Raw genomic sequence first — 16,058 nt, 5'->3', positions numbered from 1 at the left:
TAGCCTATTATAAATTATTCATTTACCAGTTTCAAATAATGACTTGATGATATTATGACAGTGATAAAACTTTTGATTTTGCACATTCATAAATTCTAAAAGCAGCATTCAGTATCACAATCCGGTTAATGCTTCATATAATTTAGATTGTTTACACTTAAGTATTTTAAACTTTAATTTTCGAAATAAATAGCAAATTTAGTCATTTTGTAGTTGACTGATGACAGGTACGAACCTGCCACCTTGTGGATTATTTGAGGTGCATGTAGAAATTTTAAAATTGACCACTTATTGTGAGTACATGGGTCTTCATTTTCATGTACTTCAGCATGATACTCAGTTTAGTCCATAGTAAGATGTTTTAACACTTCCTTTTTAGTATGACAGTCCCTTTTTTTATGTCATATTATTGAAACTGGATTGAAAGTAGCTGCGGGACTCCACATCTTCAGTCTAAACCCTTGAAAGGATCACTACAACTTACTTATTCCTTCTTTTTTTCAAGCCGTTAAATGCCTTCATTTATCTTATACAACGCGGTAATTTTTGTTTTAATTCATTCACAAATTTTCAGTACTTAAAAAAAAATAGCCAAGTTGAAATGAATGGCTTCATGCAATGTTTTTGTAAATGTTAGCGAGTTCTGCCCCTAAAAAGCCCTTAAAATGAACTCCCTTTACGCCACTTCTGTTAATGAAGCCTTAATTGACCCTGTCACCACATATTAAATTCCCCTGGGCCTTATTTAATGTCACATTATCAGATCTGGGTTGAAAATAGCTCAACATCTGTTCTTTACCTCCTATTTCTAGACTGCTGCCGGCCGAGATCTGATTGGCTGATGCGTCTGTCAATCAGCGTGTCCTTGCCGCCCACTTCCGCCCAGCTTCAGAGGCAGTGCACTTTCCGATTGTTTACGTCCCTAGCGCCTTTAATTTGACCTTAAATTCACAGGTAGATTTAACTGACTCGTGTTTAGACCTTAGTGTTTGATCTTCTGTGTGTTTGTCCGTGTCTGATAACGTTGGTTAATCTAATCCCGCCAACTCTCCAGTGACGTTTTAAACCAGCGATGCTAGCGGCTAATTAGCTTGTCAGCTAGCTAGCTAGCTAGCTGGTTAACTATCTAACAGCTTCGGAGCTGCGAGCTGCTGACAGCTGATGTTGGTTTATTCATGGCGTGCTGTGGAGCAGTGTTTGGCTTCGAGGCCCTGCTCGGTGTAACGACATGTCCGTGTTGCAGGTAGAGTGTGTGGCTGGCTGTCTGTGATGCTCTGGAGAGAGGCTGGGCTGCAGGGACAGGCCGATGGTGGAAACGTGGCTTCTGAGTAACGCTTAGTTACTTTCTCTGCTCAGTATGAACAGCGAGGAGGAGTTTTACGACGCTGAGACAGGTGAGAGGGGCCGACAGGAAGCTCATGCACATAAAAATGCTTGCTTCTTGTGCCTCAAATGAATGAATCGTGTCTTTATTTGTACCCCTTTCCCCCCCCGACAGGGCTGGAGTCAGATGATTCCTGCGAGGTTAGTTTTAAAGATGCCCTGGTGTTTGAGAGCAAGCAGGTGACGGATGGCAGCACCTCCCAGGAGAATGGGGTGTGGGAGCGGAGGTGAGGAGCCAAACAGAAATCTGATATGCATTTGGATTGGTTATATTTTTGGTACAATTGAGCCTTTCTTCAAATGTTTACTTACTGTTAATGCTTGTGAAGCACTCTTTGACTAATTTGGCTGTAAATGGTTCATATTATCATTTAAGGCAGGTCACAAGTTTCCTTCCAGTAATGCATTTTCTTATATGAACCTGGATAATGATCGTAAGATGATGCTTACAGAGTTCATCAGGTCATTAAAAAGATCTTAAAGTGGTTAAACTTTCTGAATTCTGATGAAGAATTTACAGCTATTGGAATGATCGCTCTCGGTATCATTCAAAAAATTTTCAGTACTGATACCTTGACTTCGATACCGGTTCTGGAACAATACTTTTTTTTTCCCCCCTCAGTGCAAGTTTTATTTATTTATTTATTTGTATCATTTCAGTAAATAAACATTGAAATGAACTTGAATCGAACTGGCTGCCTTCAGATTACCTCCCGAGACACTGCAGCTCCAACAGAATATTCAGGCACAAAGGAACAAAAAGTAAACAATGCAAGAAATCAGTGAAAAATATATATGTGCAAGTAAGTATGTAAGGCTCACTGCTGAATACCTAAAACCTTAACACCACTCAGCAGTTAGTTCTCAAAAAAATAAATAGGTCTGCATTTTCAGGTAACAGACAAGCCCACTTGTGACGGACAGTGTCTCCAGCAGTAGAAAATGTACACTCTGAAGTTGTGGATGAAGCTTATCTACAGAAATCAGAACCGTGAACAGAGCAATCTTCTGCTTTTATATTAATCCATGCATTGTCAAGTGCTTTGCTGTGTTGTCAGTCTTAGTGTGAATTGTCTTGTTGCAAAAACTGCGTCACTTGTAGCATTGAGCTTGACGAAATGTGACTACACTTTGCATCTTTTTGTCATCTTTTAATGTTGCACCTTTTGGGATGGGGCACAGGCGGGAGCCCCGTCTCCAAGCGTAAACCAAGGTGTGGCGTTGCACGTCTCCTAACAGAGAGGCATGAACAACAGTTATAGGACTGATCCAGCAGTGGCAGATCACTGTTTCACTATGCAAAGTTGGTGCGCAAACATGATTATATGGCTGTGTGCTTTTAGATAAAAAGGGCACTGCATTTAAGGAAAAGACTTTGCCATCTGTTTATCATGTGAGTGGAAAAATTCAGCTTTGGAGTTGTGTTGCAGCTACTGGCACAGGAAATATTATACAGATGGGAGGAAAAATGCATTTCACTACAGTATACACTACCAGACAAAAGTTTGGACACGCTTTCCGATTCATTTGAATGAGAAAGTGTGTCCAAAATTTTTACTGGTTTTGTATATCAGCAAACTCTGGATGCAAATGTTTGACTAGTAGGACATTGAAACCAAAAAGACCCAGGGCTTTACAACAGGAAGATGATCCAAAGCAGACCTCCAAATCCAGCATGACCTCCTTCAGAAAACACGCTGCTGCTTCTGAGAGACCATATTGAATCAGTCTGTGAGGATCCTCAGTCATTAAATTCATGGTATCTCTTTATGAAGGCAGCTAGTCTTTCTTGAAATTGTATTCGTGTGTAAAAGGCATTTTCCGTTCTTGCTGGTTAGTGGGGCCTCCCACAATAAGTTAAAAAGTTTAGAAGCTTTTCAGACGACAGGTGAAACATCTTCAAGAGCCCTATCCAGGTGTAGGTGCCTTTGTGAAACGCTAGCATCATTGAAAATCTTTGGCTGGATCTTAATATTCGGTTTTAGTGGCAAAGGGGAGGTGACTGAGACATTACTAATTGTGTTGCTCAAACCTTTTGGGGGTTTGATGAAATAAAAACTACCAATTTTTTTCGACAATTTAAGTAGGCGTATTTTTAATGGCTGTTTGATACAGGATCTTTTTTTATTATCTTCAATTAAAAAAACATTGAAAAATCATATTTAATTTACACATGGGGTCCAAACCTTTGACTATAGCCTTATGTATGATGTATACATGTATGTACACTTCTAACCACATGGTGTGAAAGTTTTGTCATCCAGTGCAACCACATATTTGAAATGATAGCGAGTGAACACCTCCTGTGCAGATCAGCATTGCTACTATTACAGTCATCAGCTCTGTTATAGACCAACAGTTTTCAGCCAGCTTTGAATAGATACAAAAATTTGTTTGATTTCACAGAATACTTTAAATCTTACATCGTGCAAATGCCTTCTAGGAAAGCCCTGCCTGCTGAAATGATCTCTAGGAACAATTTCAGTGTGTGGAGCATACTGAAGAAATGCATCGGCATGGTGAGTAAGAGAAAGACGTCCACGTACTCAGACAGTTTAATCTGGTTCTTGGACTTTGGTACGAACAACCAGTAGTCAGGTTCTTGGGTGGTGTAGCAGGCATTTTTTTTTTTAAATAATTGAATAACGTACATACTTAAGCTTTCAACTCGACGGTACAACACGAGTCTTGACTGAACACGCTGTTCTTTTCTTTGCTCACATGGCTACACTTGATTTTGAAAATGCACCCTTTGAAGCCGTCAGTAAGAGCATAAATAACATCAAATAAACGACTGCATGTAGCAGATGCAAAGGCCATCCCCGCTGTTGAAAGTGTATTTCTGTTCTTTAGAAGCCAAATAATATATTGCGTGAGCTTGAGTAAGGTATTTTCTAAACCAATGTTCTATGCTTTAAATCTAGAATACACCTTGTCTCTTCTATGATGTGACCAATATCTTAGTTGGCCATTTATATATTTAATTGTCTGTATTAATGAGTGTGTTATTATTATTATTATTATTTTATTTTTATTTTTTTCCGGGTGTTGCAGGAGCTGTCCAAAATAGCAATGCCTGTTGTGTTTAATGAGCCGCTGAGCTTTCTCCAGAGAATCTCGGAGTACATGGAACACACTCACCTTATCTACAAAGCCTGCAGTTTATCAGACTCCATAGACCGCATGCAGGTAGAGCTAACCAATATCTCTGATGTTGTGTGTTACTGAAATATTACAATACAAGATTTCTTGATCAGGAATACAATAAATCGACCGATCATTGCAGATCTGCTTTGATTCATCTAATTTTTCCGTAACAGGTTGTTGCTGCATTTGCTGTTTCAGCTGTAGCATCTCAATGGGAAAGGACTGGAAAGCCATTTAATCCTTTACTGGGGGAGACATTTGAACTCGTAAGGTATAAGACTATTGGCAAAAGCCTGAGGAATGTCTTTTACAGGTTTATCTTTAGGATAAATATAAGTTGTTCTTTTTTTCATTGTTTGTTCGATTTGTTGTTTTTTTTTTTCTAAGGGAGGATGACGGGTACAGATTAATTTCAGAGCAGGTGAGCCATCACCCGCCTGTCAGTGCCTTCCATGCTCAGTCTCTGAAGCACGAGTTCGAGTTTCATGGCTCCATCTACCCGAAACTCAAATTTTGGGGCAAAAGTGTGGAGGCTGAGCCCAAAGGCACCATGACACTGGAGTTACTGAAGTGAGTATTTGTGCCATTTTATGTGCTTGCCATTTCTGCATGCTCAATGAATGGTGTTTCTGTATTTGATTGTCTTCATGATTAACAATTAACACAAATGTCTGCATGTGGGAATACAATAAATATTCTTGGCTGCACTTGATACATATATTTTTAATTCTTTACTTACTTGACTTGGTATGAACTATTGAAAATTAAAGCAGCCGTGATGTAAACGCAGCCCAGAGCTATTTAAAGAAATAGGTCAACATTTAAGTGAAAACTCTTGTCTTTCTTTCAACATGATTTAAAAAATAAATAAATAAATAAATCCACAACAAATACTTAAACTTCGGCACTCTGACTTTCCTTACAGACATAAAGAAGCATACACGTGGACAAATCCAATGTGCTGTGTGCATAACATCATCTTGGGGAAACTCTGGATTGAGCAGTATGGAACTGTGGAAATAGTCAATCATAGGTACAATAATAAATGCTATTTGTCAAGATTTTTAAAATGCCAAGACCAGTGATAATGATTGATACAGACATTGCTTCTGTTCATTTCTGCAGCACGGGAGATAAGTGTGTTTTGAACTTCAAACCGTGTGGGATGTTTGGGAAAGAGCTGCACAAAGTAGAGGGTCATATCCAAGACAAAAAGTAAGAGTGTCACCACAACAAAACTGTGAATAGCCAGTGGCTGGGATAAATTTTTCACAAGCCGAGTTTTGTGTCTCTGCTGTGGAACCAGTAAGAAGAAGCGGCGAGTGATCTATGGGAAGTGGACAGAGTGCATGTACAGCGTGGACCCGAAGGCGTATGACACACACAAGAAGTTGGAGAAGAAAACGGGAGACGCAAAAAAGCTTAAACAGGTGAGTGAGGCTCCAGTTTGACAAGAAACCGACAAACGGACTGACGTTTGACCTTCCCGTGAGATTAAATACAATTTAGAGTCTGTTCTCACGTTTGTGACATGTTTCATCTGTCTTGCAACCTGAAGTAATCTGTGAATTTTACTCACCACTCTAAAATCTTTTTCTCAAATGGTATCTTTTCCTTTCACAATAACATGCAGTGGCTTTAGTAGAAGGTAAGGTAAAAGTGTATTTGATTTCTGTAGTGTGCTACTGCTGTTGTCTAGTTCGAGTTATGTTCTAAGTGCAGTGTATGATTAGATCATTGCCAGCACTAATCCATAATGTCTTGCAATGACATGCATTGTTGCTTGAGAAACGTGTTGAATTTGTGGCAACTGTATTTCTGTGAATCACTTGTTTGCACTTGTACTTTACATAAGTTAGAGCTAGTTGGTCCATGTCTGATCATTTTATTTATATGGATAAATGTGTGTGTGTGTGTGTGTGTGTCTGTGTGTGCACTTGTGTAGGAGCATAGCTGTGAAAGTGAGGAAGAACACGAGATGTCAGAAGGTCAGGAGACTGTGACTGTGATACCAGGAAGTGCCTTACTGTGGAAGATCACACCACGGCCTGCTCACTCAGCACAGGTCAGACACACACAATGTAGATTGCATCCTACACTGTATGGACTTTGGTCAAAGTAACTACTACTTTTATTCCTGTATCCTCTGTAGATGTACAATTTCACCAGCTTTGCCATGACACTAAATGAGCTGGAGCCTGGCATGGAAAGACTAATGGCACCGACAGACTGCCGGCTGAGGCCCGACATCAGAGCCATGGAAAACGGAGACATTGGTAAGATCAACATCACAACTGTTCGCACTGCATTAATAGAACCCTCAGATGTTTCTGTAACAGCGTCTTCATTTATGTTGTGTTTTCATAGAGACAGCAAGTACAGAGAAAGAAAGGTTAGAGGAGAAACAAAGGGCTGCACGCCGGGAACGCTCTAAGGACGAAGAGGAGTGGGCAACCAGGTGAGTGCAAAAACTAAGGATTCATTCAGCCATTGAACAAGTAGATGCAAAAAATGCCCCGCAGGTTTTCATTTTAAGATGTTCCCACACTCCTGTTATGTGATGTTTTCCTTAAGCCTGTCATTCAAACAGGACTTGTTTGTTTCCTGTCTTGTCAGGTGGTTCCAGCTGGGAACAAACCCCCACACAAGAGGAGAGGACTGGATATACACAGGTGGATACTTTGACAGGAATTACACTGACTGTCCCAACATTTATTGACACAGAAGTGTGAAGACCTCCTCACTGATAGAATCTTCTTTTATTTCTCTCTGCAACTTAGAGTTGTCTTTGTGACATTCAGACACTCACTGGTACTGTGTCTTTGTTTGAATCAATGATGATGAAAATGTGATGAGACAGTTTCTCAGATTATCGGACTGTGAACGTTGGAACACAGCAAAAATATAATATTGAGGAGAATTTTAGTTTACTTATTGTAAATGTTGAGCATCAACCCATCTTCATCTTTATACTCCCTAGTCATGTCCAGTAACAATAATAATCCACCTGTATGTAACTCACCTGTCGATGCTTTTAAACCAGTCACCTGTGTGATCGCTGCAGTGCTGCCACAGGTCTCTAAGCTCTTGACTTCTAAAGGATTTATCTTCAGGTTAGTAGTTCAGGTACTCAACCATAATCTCACCCGAAGACACTCCACACACTTCTCTCAAATTGCATTCAGGTATCAGGGGTTATTTAAATGCATCTGCTACTTTTATATATAATCTATTTGAATATTAGAAGTCTATTTTAGTTAGCACTAAACCTCCCTAAAACATCACAAGTGTGATAATTTTCTGTGAGTAGAGACGAACAGTAGAAATGAAAGCTGCTTATGAAAATGTTTACTGCCACAGTAAACTGATATTGTTGGTGCATTGTATCGTCTGCTGTAACATAGATCATGTGTATAATAACTGGTGCATGCATGGTCACCAGGATGATTATTTACACACTTTAAAGCCATAAAAACTTCCTCGGCACTGAGTATAGTACTGTGATAACATTCACATGAAACTTTTTAAATCAAAGGCATGCGGCGCGTATCGATTTAAACCACAGGTTTTCAGAGTGACACTGGGCTCCGCCTCCAGCCATCTGTGGCTCGTTGGGTCCCAACACAGTCAATGCCTGCAAATGAGTATCTGTGTTCCCAGAGTATAAGAACCAGTTTTATTTCTATTACAGAAAGCAGATCATATTGATAGAATTTGTAACTTACATTATTATTGTGTCTTATCTAGATTCGGGGTATAATTGTGTTCTTTATTTTTGCCGTTGCAGCTCCATTAAAATGGGATTTGGGAGTTGTAGACAACAGAACACATTCCTGTGGACTACATCTGGAGATTAGTTTAGATTTGGCATACCTGCATCAACAAATTTATGTAAAACTCTGGGGTTAAACTCTTTATTATATAATTCACTCGCATTGAAATAAATGAATAATCATGTTCTCGGTCACACTGGACATACAAAAAAAATATGTCATGTTTGTGTGATCAGATTTGACTGTGTTATGACCTTCCTGCCTCCCTTTGGGCAGGTCCACCCCACACTTTGATGATCTCTGGTCTAAAGAGAAAGCTGTGTCATATTTGCTCTTAAACACAGCTGCTGTCTTCACAGGGACAATAGACTGTGTGAACTCCTCGGCCCTTTTTTTTAATACGTCATATCTGTTTTCAGACACAGCATGAACAAATAAGACAGGGCATTGAAGGCACCATGAAACTATGCAAACTGATCCATCCAGTCTGCCCTCCTGAAATGTGAAACATTAAAACACTTAATTCTTCTTTAGCTATTAGCCAATGTGTGATGCGGAGGCCACCGTTAATGAATGTTGTGCTGATGATATGATGCTTATACACAAACTGTACAAAAGTGTGGTTGTAAAACAGTGTAGAGATGTTTCTTTTTTGTTTCTGAGCACTAACCTTGCGTTAAACTGCACATTTGAAGGCTCACAGTCCTATGCACATACTGTTTAACGACTTGTCTGACATCACCCCCCCCCCCCCCCCCCCCCCCAGCTGCTCCAAGCTTTCCTCTGAATTTATTTTGTAACACCTGCAGACGTTCAAAGGTGCAGGTTCTGTTTGGTGGTTGTTCTGATTTCTCCTGACCCAACTGTGTTTCTGTTGAGCATCCTTTTGAAAATGTTTACATTGTATGTTCATTCATCTGTTTTTCACCTCCTCATTCTTTAATCATCACGTAACCATATGCATACAAGTTATATTTAAGAAATAAATTATGGACTATTGAAACGATCAGCCATGTAACTGTTTGAATAATCTGATTTTGTATCAGTTCCACAGTTGTTCTGATATGCTATTATACCAGATGGGCTGGGAAAGAAAAAATACATTCCTCCTACACAACATAATGTATTCAAGAGGAAACAATCTGAGAAAGACAAACTATTTTAAGATTATTGAAAAAGGGAAACGTGACAGGAGGTCAGGAGGAGACAGGCTGGCTGATGAGCAGAGCGAAAATGAATCCTGCATTGATATTTTCATTATTTGCAATCTTTCTTTTCGTCATACTTGTTTTTATTTTTGCCGAATAAAGCGACATTCGTTTTTTTTTTTTTTTTTGTTTTTTTTTTATGGTGATTTCATGGAAAAAAAATTCCTATTAATCAGAATGAGTTAATAATAAAGCATAAGGCTTTAATACATTTTATTACGAAAATATCCTGTAAAAAAACAAAATCAACAGCCTTGTTCCATCTTCAGATACGTTCTGAACGAATGTATAAATCTTAAAGTCACCAAAATATAAGTTATTTTTAACAACAGATTGAAACTTTGTAAAATGAGAATAAAACTCACATTTTCTGTGAACTCTGTTCATCGGTGGAATAAACCATAGAGCGTTCATCAGGCTTTAAATAGCTGCCCAGAAAATATTAGCTGATGAGATAATTAATGGGCTTTTTTTTTTTTTTTTTTTTTCACCTCATGGGCAGAAGGTAGAAAATGACTAGCTGTCCATCAAAGCTGCTTCTGCTTTATATTCTGATCTTTGTGTCTAGCTTTGAGACAACTACAAAAAAATTACCATGAAAACACAAGAGGAGAGAGAGGAAACAAATCTTATATACATTATCAGCAAATTGATCAATCGATAATCAATAATCAGGATGTCTAATATTCTATTTATACCAAAACTTTACACTTGACTTTCTCCATGATTATTTCTCTGATATATTTTATATTTTTCAGTCTAAATAGTCCTTATTTGGTCCTTATGAAGTCCCTGAACCTGCAGCTTCAGTCCCCCACACTCACTTTGTGCTCTCTACCGAACTTGCGCAGGGATTTAAAGCTCACGTCACTGACAGGCGGCCCGACCAATCAGAGTAGAGCACCGGCGTTCCGTCAGCCAATCAGGATCGTCTGCAGTGAGTCCGGCTGTCCTGCGGCTGCTCGGTGTTTTACACAGAAATGTGAGTCCAAACATTCAGTTTTCTAAATGATTTCTCTGCTTTGAACGCACACGGCCGTTGTGTGTCTGCTGTTCGGGGGGCCTGAGAGGTGATTTTGTGGCTCTGTCGGGACGCAAACGAGCTGAAAGCAGCTGCAGAGCTCAGGATGCACAGTCATCTGTCTGCGGTCTGCGAAGGTCCAGGTTTATTATGGGAGGACCGGACCAGCCTGGATCTTATTAGAGGAAGGACAGCAGCAGCTAAATCACGAAACATTGGAAACATCCAGAAAATTAGTTTCTGTTCCATATGTTGAAATGTAAAGTGGAGTGACACAGCAGAAAAAAAAAAGCCTCTCTGTTCACATCCTGTTTAAATATCATGGGATAGGCTGAGATTATGTTTAAGTCAGTGTCCAGTGCAGTTTTGAGCAAAAGAAGGAGTTTGGCCTTTAAAAGCCTGATGAGTCATTGTGTTTTCTGTTCAGACTGAAAAATCAGCATGATGTAGTGCTGACCAAGTCTTGATGTTTAAAAAAAAAAAAAAAAGAGGTACAAGCTAAGGAAGTGGATATCATTTATGTTGGTCATTTTATTTATGCGCTTGTATTTGAATGTTCATGTTTGCTCATGTTACGTTTAGTACCATTTAGTGTTCACGTTGTCAGTAAAATAACAGACAGGTCATCTTCATCCTCCTCCTCCCTCCACAGCAGTGACTCCTCTTCATCATGGCGTCCGGAGCTTTGTTCCCCAGCATGGTGTCTGGGTCCCGCGGCTCCTCCAGCAAGTACCTGGTGGAGTTCCGGGCCGGTAAGATGACCATGAAGGGCAGCACCGTGACCCCTGACAAACGCAAAGGTCAGGTCTACATCCAGCAGACGGACGACTCCCTCATCCACTTCTGCTGGAAGGATCGGACGACGGGGAACGTGGATGATGTGAGTGACGATCTGCATGCAACACTGTCCGCTCTGTGTTTGTGCTCCCTTCTTCAATATCAACCAACATCTGCTGTCTCAATTTAGGACCTGATCATCTTCCCCGATGACTGTGAGTTCAAACGGGTGAACCAATGCACCACTGGACGAGTTTATGTGCTGAAGTTCAAGGCTGGATCCAAAAGACTCTTCTTCTGGATGCAGGTAAAAAAAAAAAAAAAAAAAAAAAACAGTTTTATGGGAGATTCATGGTTATGCAAGCATTTATTTTTTCCATTTATGTTTCAGAGATTACCTGTAAGTATTTAGGAAGGATTGTGTGTTATTGTGAGAAAAACTTTGGCTTTACATTCTAACTAACGTCAGTCAAATCCAGTATTTTTCTTCCTGTCAAAAAATCAGAAAAAAAAAACAAAACACAGAAACAAAGCTAACAATGAATGAATCTGACTGACAGCTGTGGGTGTGTAGCCAGAGTCTGATTCATCTTATTCTTCAGTGCCATTGTGTATTTATTCAGAGCTAATACACTCACACAAATGAGTCACACCATGACAGTGTGACATATTCCCTCCCTACAATGAACAATTTCTTTTGTGTCAGTCTCACATGCGCTGTCCTGCCGCCAGATACCCACCGGCGCACCAAGCGGGTGCCACAGAAAATAGTCCCAAGCAAATGTATTTATTTAGCTATTTATTCATATTTCAGACCCCCAATTTTTCTGTTTTTCTGCTCCCAGGAGCCAAAAACCGACAAGGATGAGGAGTTCTGCCGTAAAGTCAATGAGTATCTGAACAACCCACCCATGCCCGGCGCTCTCGGTAGCGGCAGCAGTGGTGGTCATGATCTGTCAGCTCTGGGAGGTAACACACGCTCACCTACTCCTGCTTTAACCCCGTATGAAACACACATTCACTCACGTCTTCATTCATTTTCATGTAAAGGGGAGGGTGGCCTGCAAAGCCTTCTGGGAAACATGAGCCACAACCAGCTGATGCAGCTTATTGGACCAACTGGACTGGGCGGGATTGGTACGTCCCTTCTTATATTGTTAGAGGCATGATGATGATCCAGTGCATTTGTTCTGAAGATACGTCTCTGGTTATCAGGTGGTCTCGGAGCTTTGGCTGGTCCAGGTCTCGCCAACCTCCTGAGCAGCAGCAGCAGCAGCAGCAGCAGCGTTCCTGCAGTCAGCAACTCCTCAACAAGGTATCCGAGACCAGTTAATTATAAAAAAAACCTTTCTGTTCCTCTTCAAACACAACTACTGGCGACGCACCACACAGTTTTGAGCCAGTTAATTTTTTTTTTTTTTTGTTTATTTGTTTTTGGTTCCACATCTTCTTCATCACAACTGGTAAATAGCCAAACAGGGTAGAGGAGATGCTGCCAAGAAATGTGTAAGTGGAAGCTGTGACAGAAGGTGAGCGAGCGTAAGCAGCATCAGCTGTCGAAAACACGAACAGTAAAGTAAAGTTTCAGCATCAGCACAAGAGTGAAAACGCACAAGTGGTGGTTCAGCATCCAGCATGGAAATACACAGCAAAAATTCAACTTGTGCTTCAGTCCACAGAAACGTAAAGGGGATGATCATTTATCTACTGGAAAGGGTGGATTTTTCTCAAAAGGCAAAAGCAACTGCAATTTATGATTTTCATTATATTCATTGATCACTCAAGGCGATTGTCTCTTTTTACCAATCAACAAAAACAAGCAGCATTTTTGTCATCAGGTGATTCTTTAACACTGAAGGAATCATGACCAACGCAGTTAGGAACCTGCAGGTGTTTACGGTTAATATATATTATGTACATTTTTATTGATGTACATGAGAACAGTTCATTCACAATTCAACACATCGAAGTTTAAGCATCAAACTACGTGAAATTCACAGAAGCAGATAAAACTGTTCTGCCTCACAGGCGACCAGAGGAAAATTTCAAAACTGTAGTTTAGCTTTGTGTCATCACTGTTGTTCTCTTCACTCCTTCCTTTTGTTGAAATCCAAAAACGGCTGTGACAGAAACGTCATGCTGGCGGTTTGACTCAGTAACAGGTCACTGAGACTCTTTTCTCTCTCCGTCCTCTCAGTCCGTCCACGGCCGTCACCCCCACCTCCACCTCTGCTGCCAGCCGCCTCAGCTCCTCACAGGTGCCCACCACTCCCATCACTCCCTCTGCGACCTCAGCCGCCTCCCCGACAGCCACCACCCCCTCCACCCCTGCCGTGTCCTCCGTGGCAGCGGGGGCGGCCAACCCGACGCAGCCCATCCAGCTCAGAGACCTGCAGAGCATCTTGGCCACCATGAACGTTCCCGCCAGCGGGCAGGGAGGTGAGGCAGCGGCCACGGAGAAAACAGCTTCAGGGAGACTGAAAACTCCTCTGATCAGATCTGAGACCAAACCAAAACTTAAATAACCGCCGAAGGCAAAATGAATAATTACACCTAATTAGCATAATTTCAACAAATTATTCAGCAAATAATTAAAACTCTGAACACAACAGTTTCTGTAATAATGTGCAATTTGAACGTAATTAATTCAGACTGGTGCAGCTGTAACCCCTGAACACGCTGCAATCTGTCTCTGTTTTGATTTCACTTTACTCCGCTTCACTATATAAGACAACTCAGATTCCTCGTTTAATGACTCTCATCCTGCTGTTAGATTCACAGACAGAGAGAGGACAAGGCTGAAAGAAACAAACAGGTTAAAGTAGCTGAGCTGCTGAGTTCATCATGCCACCACTTTACTGTGGAACCCAGAGAGAATCACCCCCCCAATCTTAACCTGAACCCTGCAAAGAAATATTACAACTCACTGTTTTGATTTTACATCATCAACTTTATTGTGTCGATTCCCCTGCTCAACACTAATCAGCTGTTCCAGCAGCAATTTTTCACAATTTCCTCCCATTTTATGGAGAGAACATGAGAAAATAACTGGCAGGTTGACGGGCAATATGTGTTGTTAAGTTTCAGCCCTCTTATATGTTTAAAGGAGTTGGTACATAAGTATATATGAAACATCAGTGTTGATTAAAAACAAGCTGCCAAGCCTGAAATAGAGATAGAAAGCAGTGATTTTTCTAACTGAAGTTAAAAAAGTTTTTATGCAGACGAACTTGTATTTGATGTTTTTACCTGCAGTCGACCTCGCCAGCGTCCTGACGCCTGAGGTCATGGCTCCCATCCTGGCCAACCCCGAGGTGCAGCAGAGGTTGATGCCCTATCTGCCCTCCGGAGAGTCGCTGCCTCAGAGCTCAGAGGAGCTTCACAACACACTCAGCTCACCTCAGTTCCAGCAGGTGAAGTTAGCTTCTATTTAAGTGATGGAAAAGTTTTATTCTGTCTTTATTTGGCATTGAACACCAATCTGGAGACATTCGTGTCTAATGTTTTTGGCGTAGGGTTAGAACCAAAAAACACCCCGGAGCTTATCGTTAGCCTGATGCAGAGTCTTGTCATGTTGTCGTATTTGCCCCAGCTCTCTGTATTTTTGCCCCGCTTCAGGCCATGAGCATGTTTAGCAGCGCTCTGGCGTCAGGGCAGTTAGGACCTCTGATGAACCAGTTCGGTCTGCCTGCGGAGGCCGTCGATGCTGCAAACAAAGGAGGTCAGTGTTTCAATCACAACAAGCTGAGACGCTTTTTGTTTTTCTGGGCCAGAAAATTCACCCTCTTATTCATTTTGGTACATAACATTGGTATTTCCAAATAAAAGTATTTAATACTTCATCAGAAGTTGAGGGAGGATTTAATATTTAATCCACAACATTTGACATTTGGAGTAAATCTGTGCTTTGAAGATTGAGCATGAAAAATTAAAATCTACATGATAAAGTAATACTGACGGGGGCCATTTTCTCCTCAAGAAGCACTTAAATTTCTTATATAAGTCCATTTGACTAATACTGCTCTTCATATATTTGATTCAAAAAATGCTTCATTTAAATGTAAATTTTGGCTTACTTAAATTATTGCTTTTAAATTTACTCAAGCATTTAAAAAAAAAATCTATAATGTGTGTATATATATATATATATATATATATATATATATATATATATATATACCCTTTTAAAGTAGTTCTGTAGTTTTTCAGGTTTCGTAGTTGGATAATAAATGATATTGAAGATGAAATGATTATTTCTTGATGTGTTTGAATTTGCAGATGTGGAAGCTTTTGCCAAAGCCATGGAGACAGAGACGAAGTCTGAGCAGGACGGAGACTCAAAAGACAAGAAAGATGACGATGAAGACATGAGTTTGGACTAAGAACTCCTGATTGTTATTTAACATATTTAGCTGCTTCGTGTGTTTTGTTACTGTCACGTTAGGGATGAGGATTGTGGTTAAGATAATAGAAACTGTGTGAGGCGCCCTCTTGGCCAATTGTGTTGTGTTCATCTGCGACAGTGTGTTGATTTAACATTTACTGACTTACCTTAATGAACATGTATATTCCTGCATGTCAGCTATCAGCCATCCTGTCCTCGACCAAGGGAACAGTAAAGTGATGAGAAACATGTGCTTGCTTTATTTTCTTTCCAGCTCTGTCAGACTTAAATTAACACCTGAACAGATGAAACCTGCTGCACGAGAAATTACTGATTATCAAAAAAAAAAAAAAAAAAAAAAAGCA

General features: G+C 40.4%; 2 protein-coding genes across 3 annotated transcripts; both read left to right on the top strand.

Moving 5' to 3' along the window:
- Positions 1–868: 868 nt before the first annotated feature.
- Positions 869–9,312, top strand: LOC115046662 (oxysterol-binding protein-related protein 2-like). 2 transcript variants are annotated; one of them, XM_029507180.1, is made up of 14 exons: positions 869–954; positions 1,244–1,394; positions 1,499–1,610; positions 3,827–3,902; positions 4,438–4,572; positions 4,704–4,801; positions 4,918–5,100; positions 5,456–5,563; positions 5,656–5,745; positions 5,837–5,960; positions 6,476–6,595; positions 6,683–6,806; positions 6,898–6,988; positions 7,147–9,312. In XM_029507180.1, exons 2-14 carry the CDS (start codon positions 1,358–1,360, stop codon positions 7,247–7,249), a joined length of 1,401 nt encoding a protein of 466 aa, XP_029363040.1. In that variant the 5' UTR covers positions 869–954; positions 1,244–1,357; the 3' UTR covers positions 7,250–9,312. The 2 variants fall into 2 exon arrangements, with proteins under 2 accessions (XP_029363040.1, XP_029363041.1); XM_029507181.1 differs by lacking the exons at positions 869–954; positions 1,244–1,394 and having other exon boundaries at positions 1,500–1,610; positions 3,790–3,902.
- A 1,132-nt stretch (positions 9,313–10,444) lies between these two features.
- Positions 10,445–16,055, top strand: LOC115046382 (proteasomal ubiquitin receptor ADRM1-like). The gene is made up of 10 exons (XM_029506706.1): positions 10,445–10,493; positions 11,185–11,412; positions 11,500–11,616; positions 12,155–12,278; positions 12,360–12,446; positions 12,525–12,624; positions 13,507–13,748; positions 14,565–14,722; positions 14,928–15,030; positions 15,588–16,055. Exons 2-10 carry the CDS (start codon positions 11,203–11,205, stop codon positions 15,689–15,691), a joined length of 1,245 nt encoding a protein of 414 aa, XP_029362566.1. The 5' UTR covers positions 10,445–10,493; positions 11,185–11,202; the 3' UTR covers positions 15,692–16,055.
- The last annotated feature ends 3 nt before the right edge of the window (positions 16,056–16,058 follow it).

Source organism: Echeneis naucrates, chromosome 7, assembly GCF_900963305.1.
Source record: "Echeneis naucrates chromosome 7, fEcheNa1.1, whole genome shotgun sequence".
NCBI lineage: Eukaryota > Metazoa > Chordata > Actinopteri > Carangiformes > Echeneidae > Echeneis > Echeneis naucrates.
Note: the sequence above shows the minus strand (reverse complement) of the source record. Positions and strands in the feature narration are given on the sequence as shown.

Coding starts and splice junctions, on each gene's coding strand:
- LOC115046662 (XM_029507180.1), top strand. CDS start 1,358: ATGAACAGCGAGGAGGAGTTTTACGACGCTGAGACAG. Junction 1,395..1,498: donor GTTTTACGACGCTGAGACAG/GTGAGAGGGGCC, acceptor CCCCCCCGACAG/GGCTGGAGTCAGATGATTCC. Junction 5,961..6,475: donor ACGCAAAAAAGCTTAAACAG/GTGAGTGAGGCT, acceptor GCACTTGTGTAG/GAGCATAGCTGTGAAAGTGA.
- LOC115046382 (XM_029506706.1), top strand. CDS start 11,203: ATGGCGTCCGGAGCTTTGTTCCCCAGCATGGTGTCTGGGTCCCGCGGC. Junction 12,447..12,524: donor AACTGGACTGGGCGGGATTG/GTACGTCCCTTC, acceptor TCTGGTTATCAG/GTGGTCTCGGAGCTTTGGCT. Junction 13,749..14,564: donor TCCCGCCAGCGGGCAGGGAG/GTGAGGCAGCGG, acceptor TTTTACCTGCAG/TCGACCTCGCCAGCGTCCTG.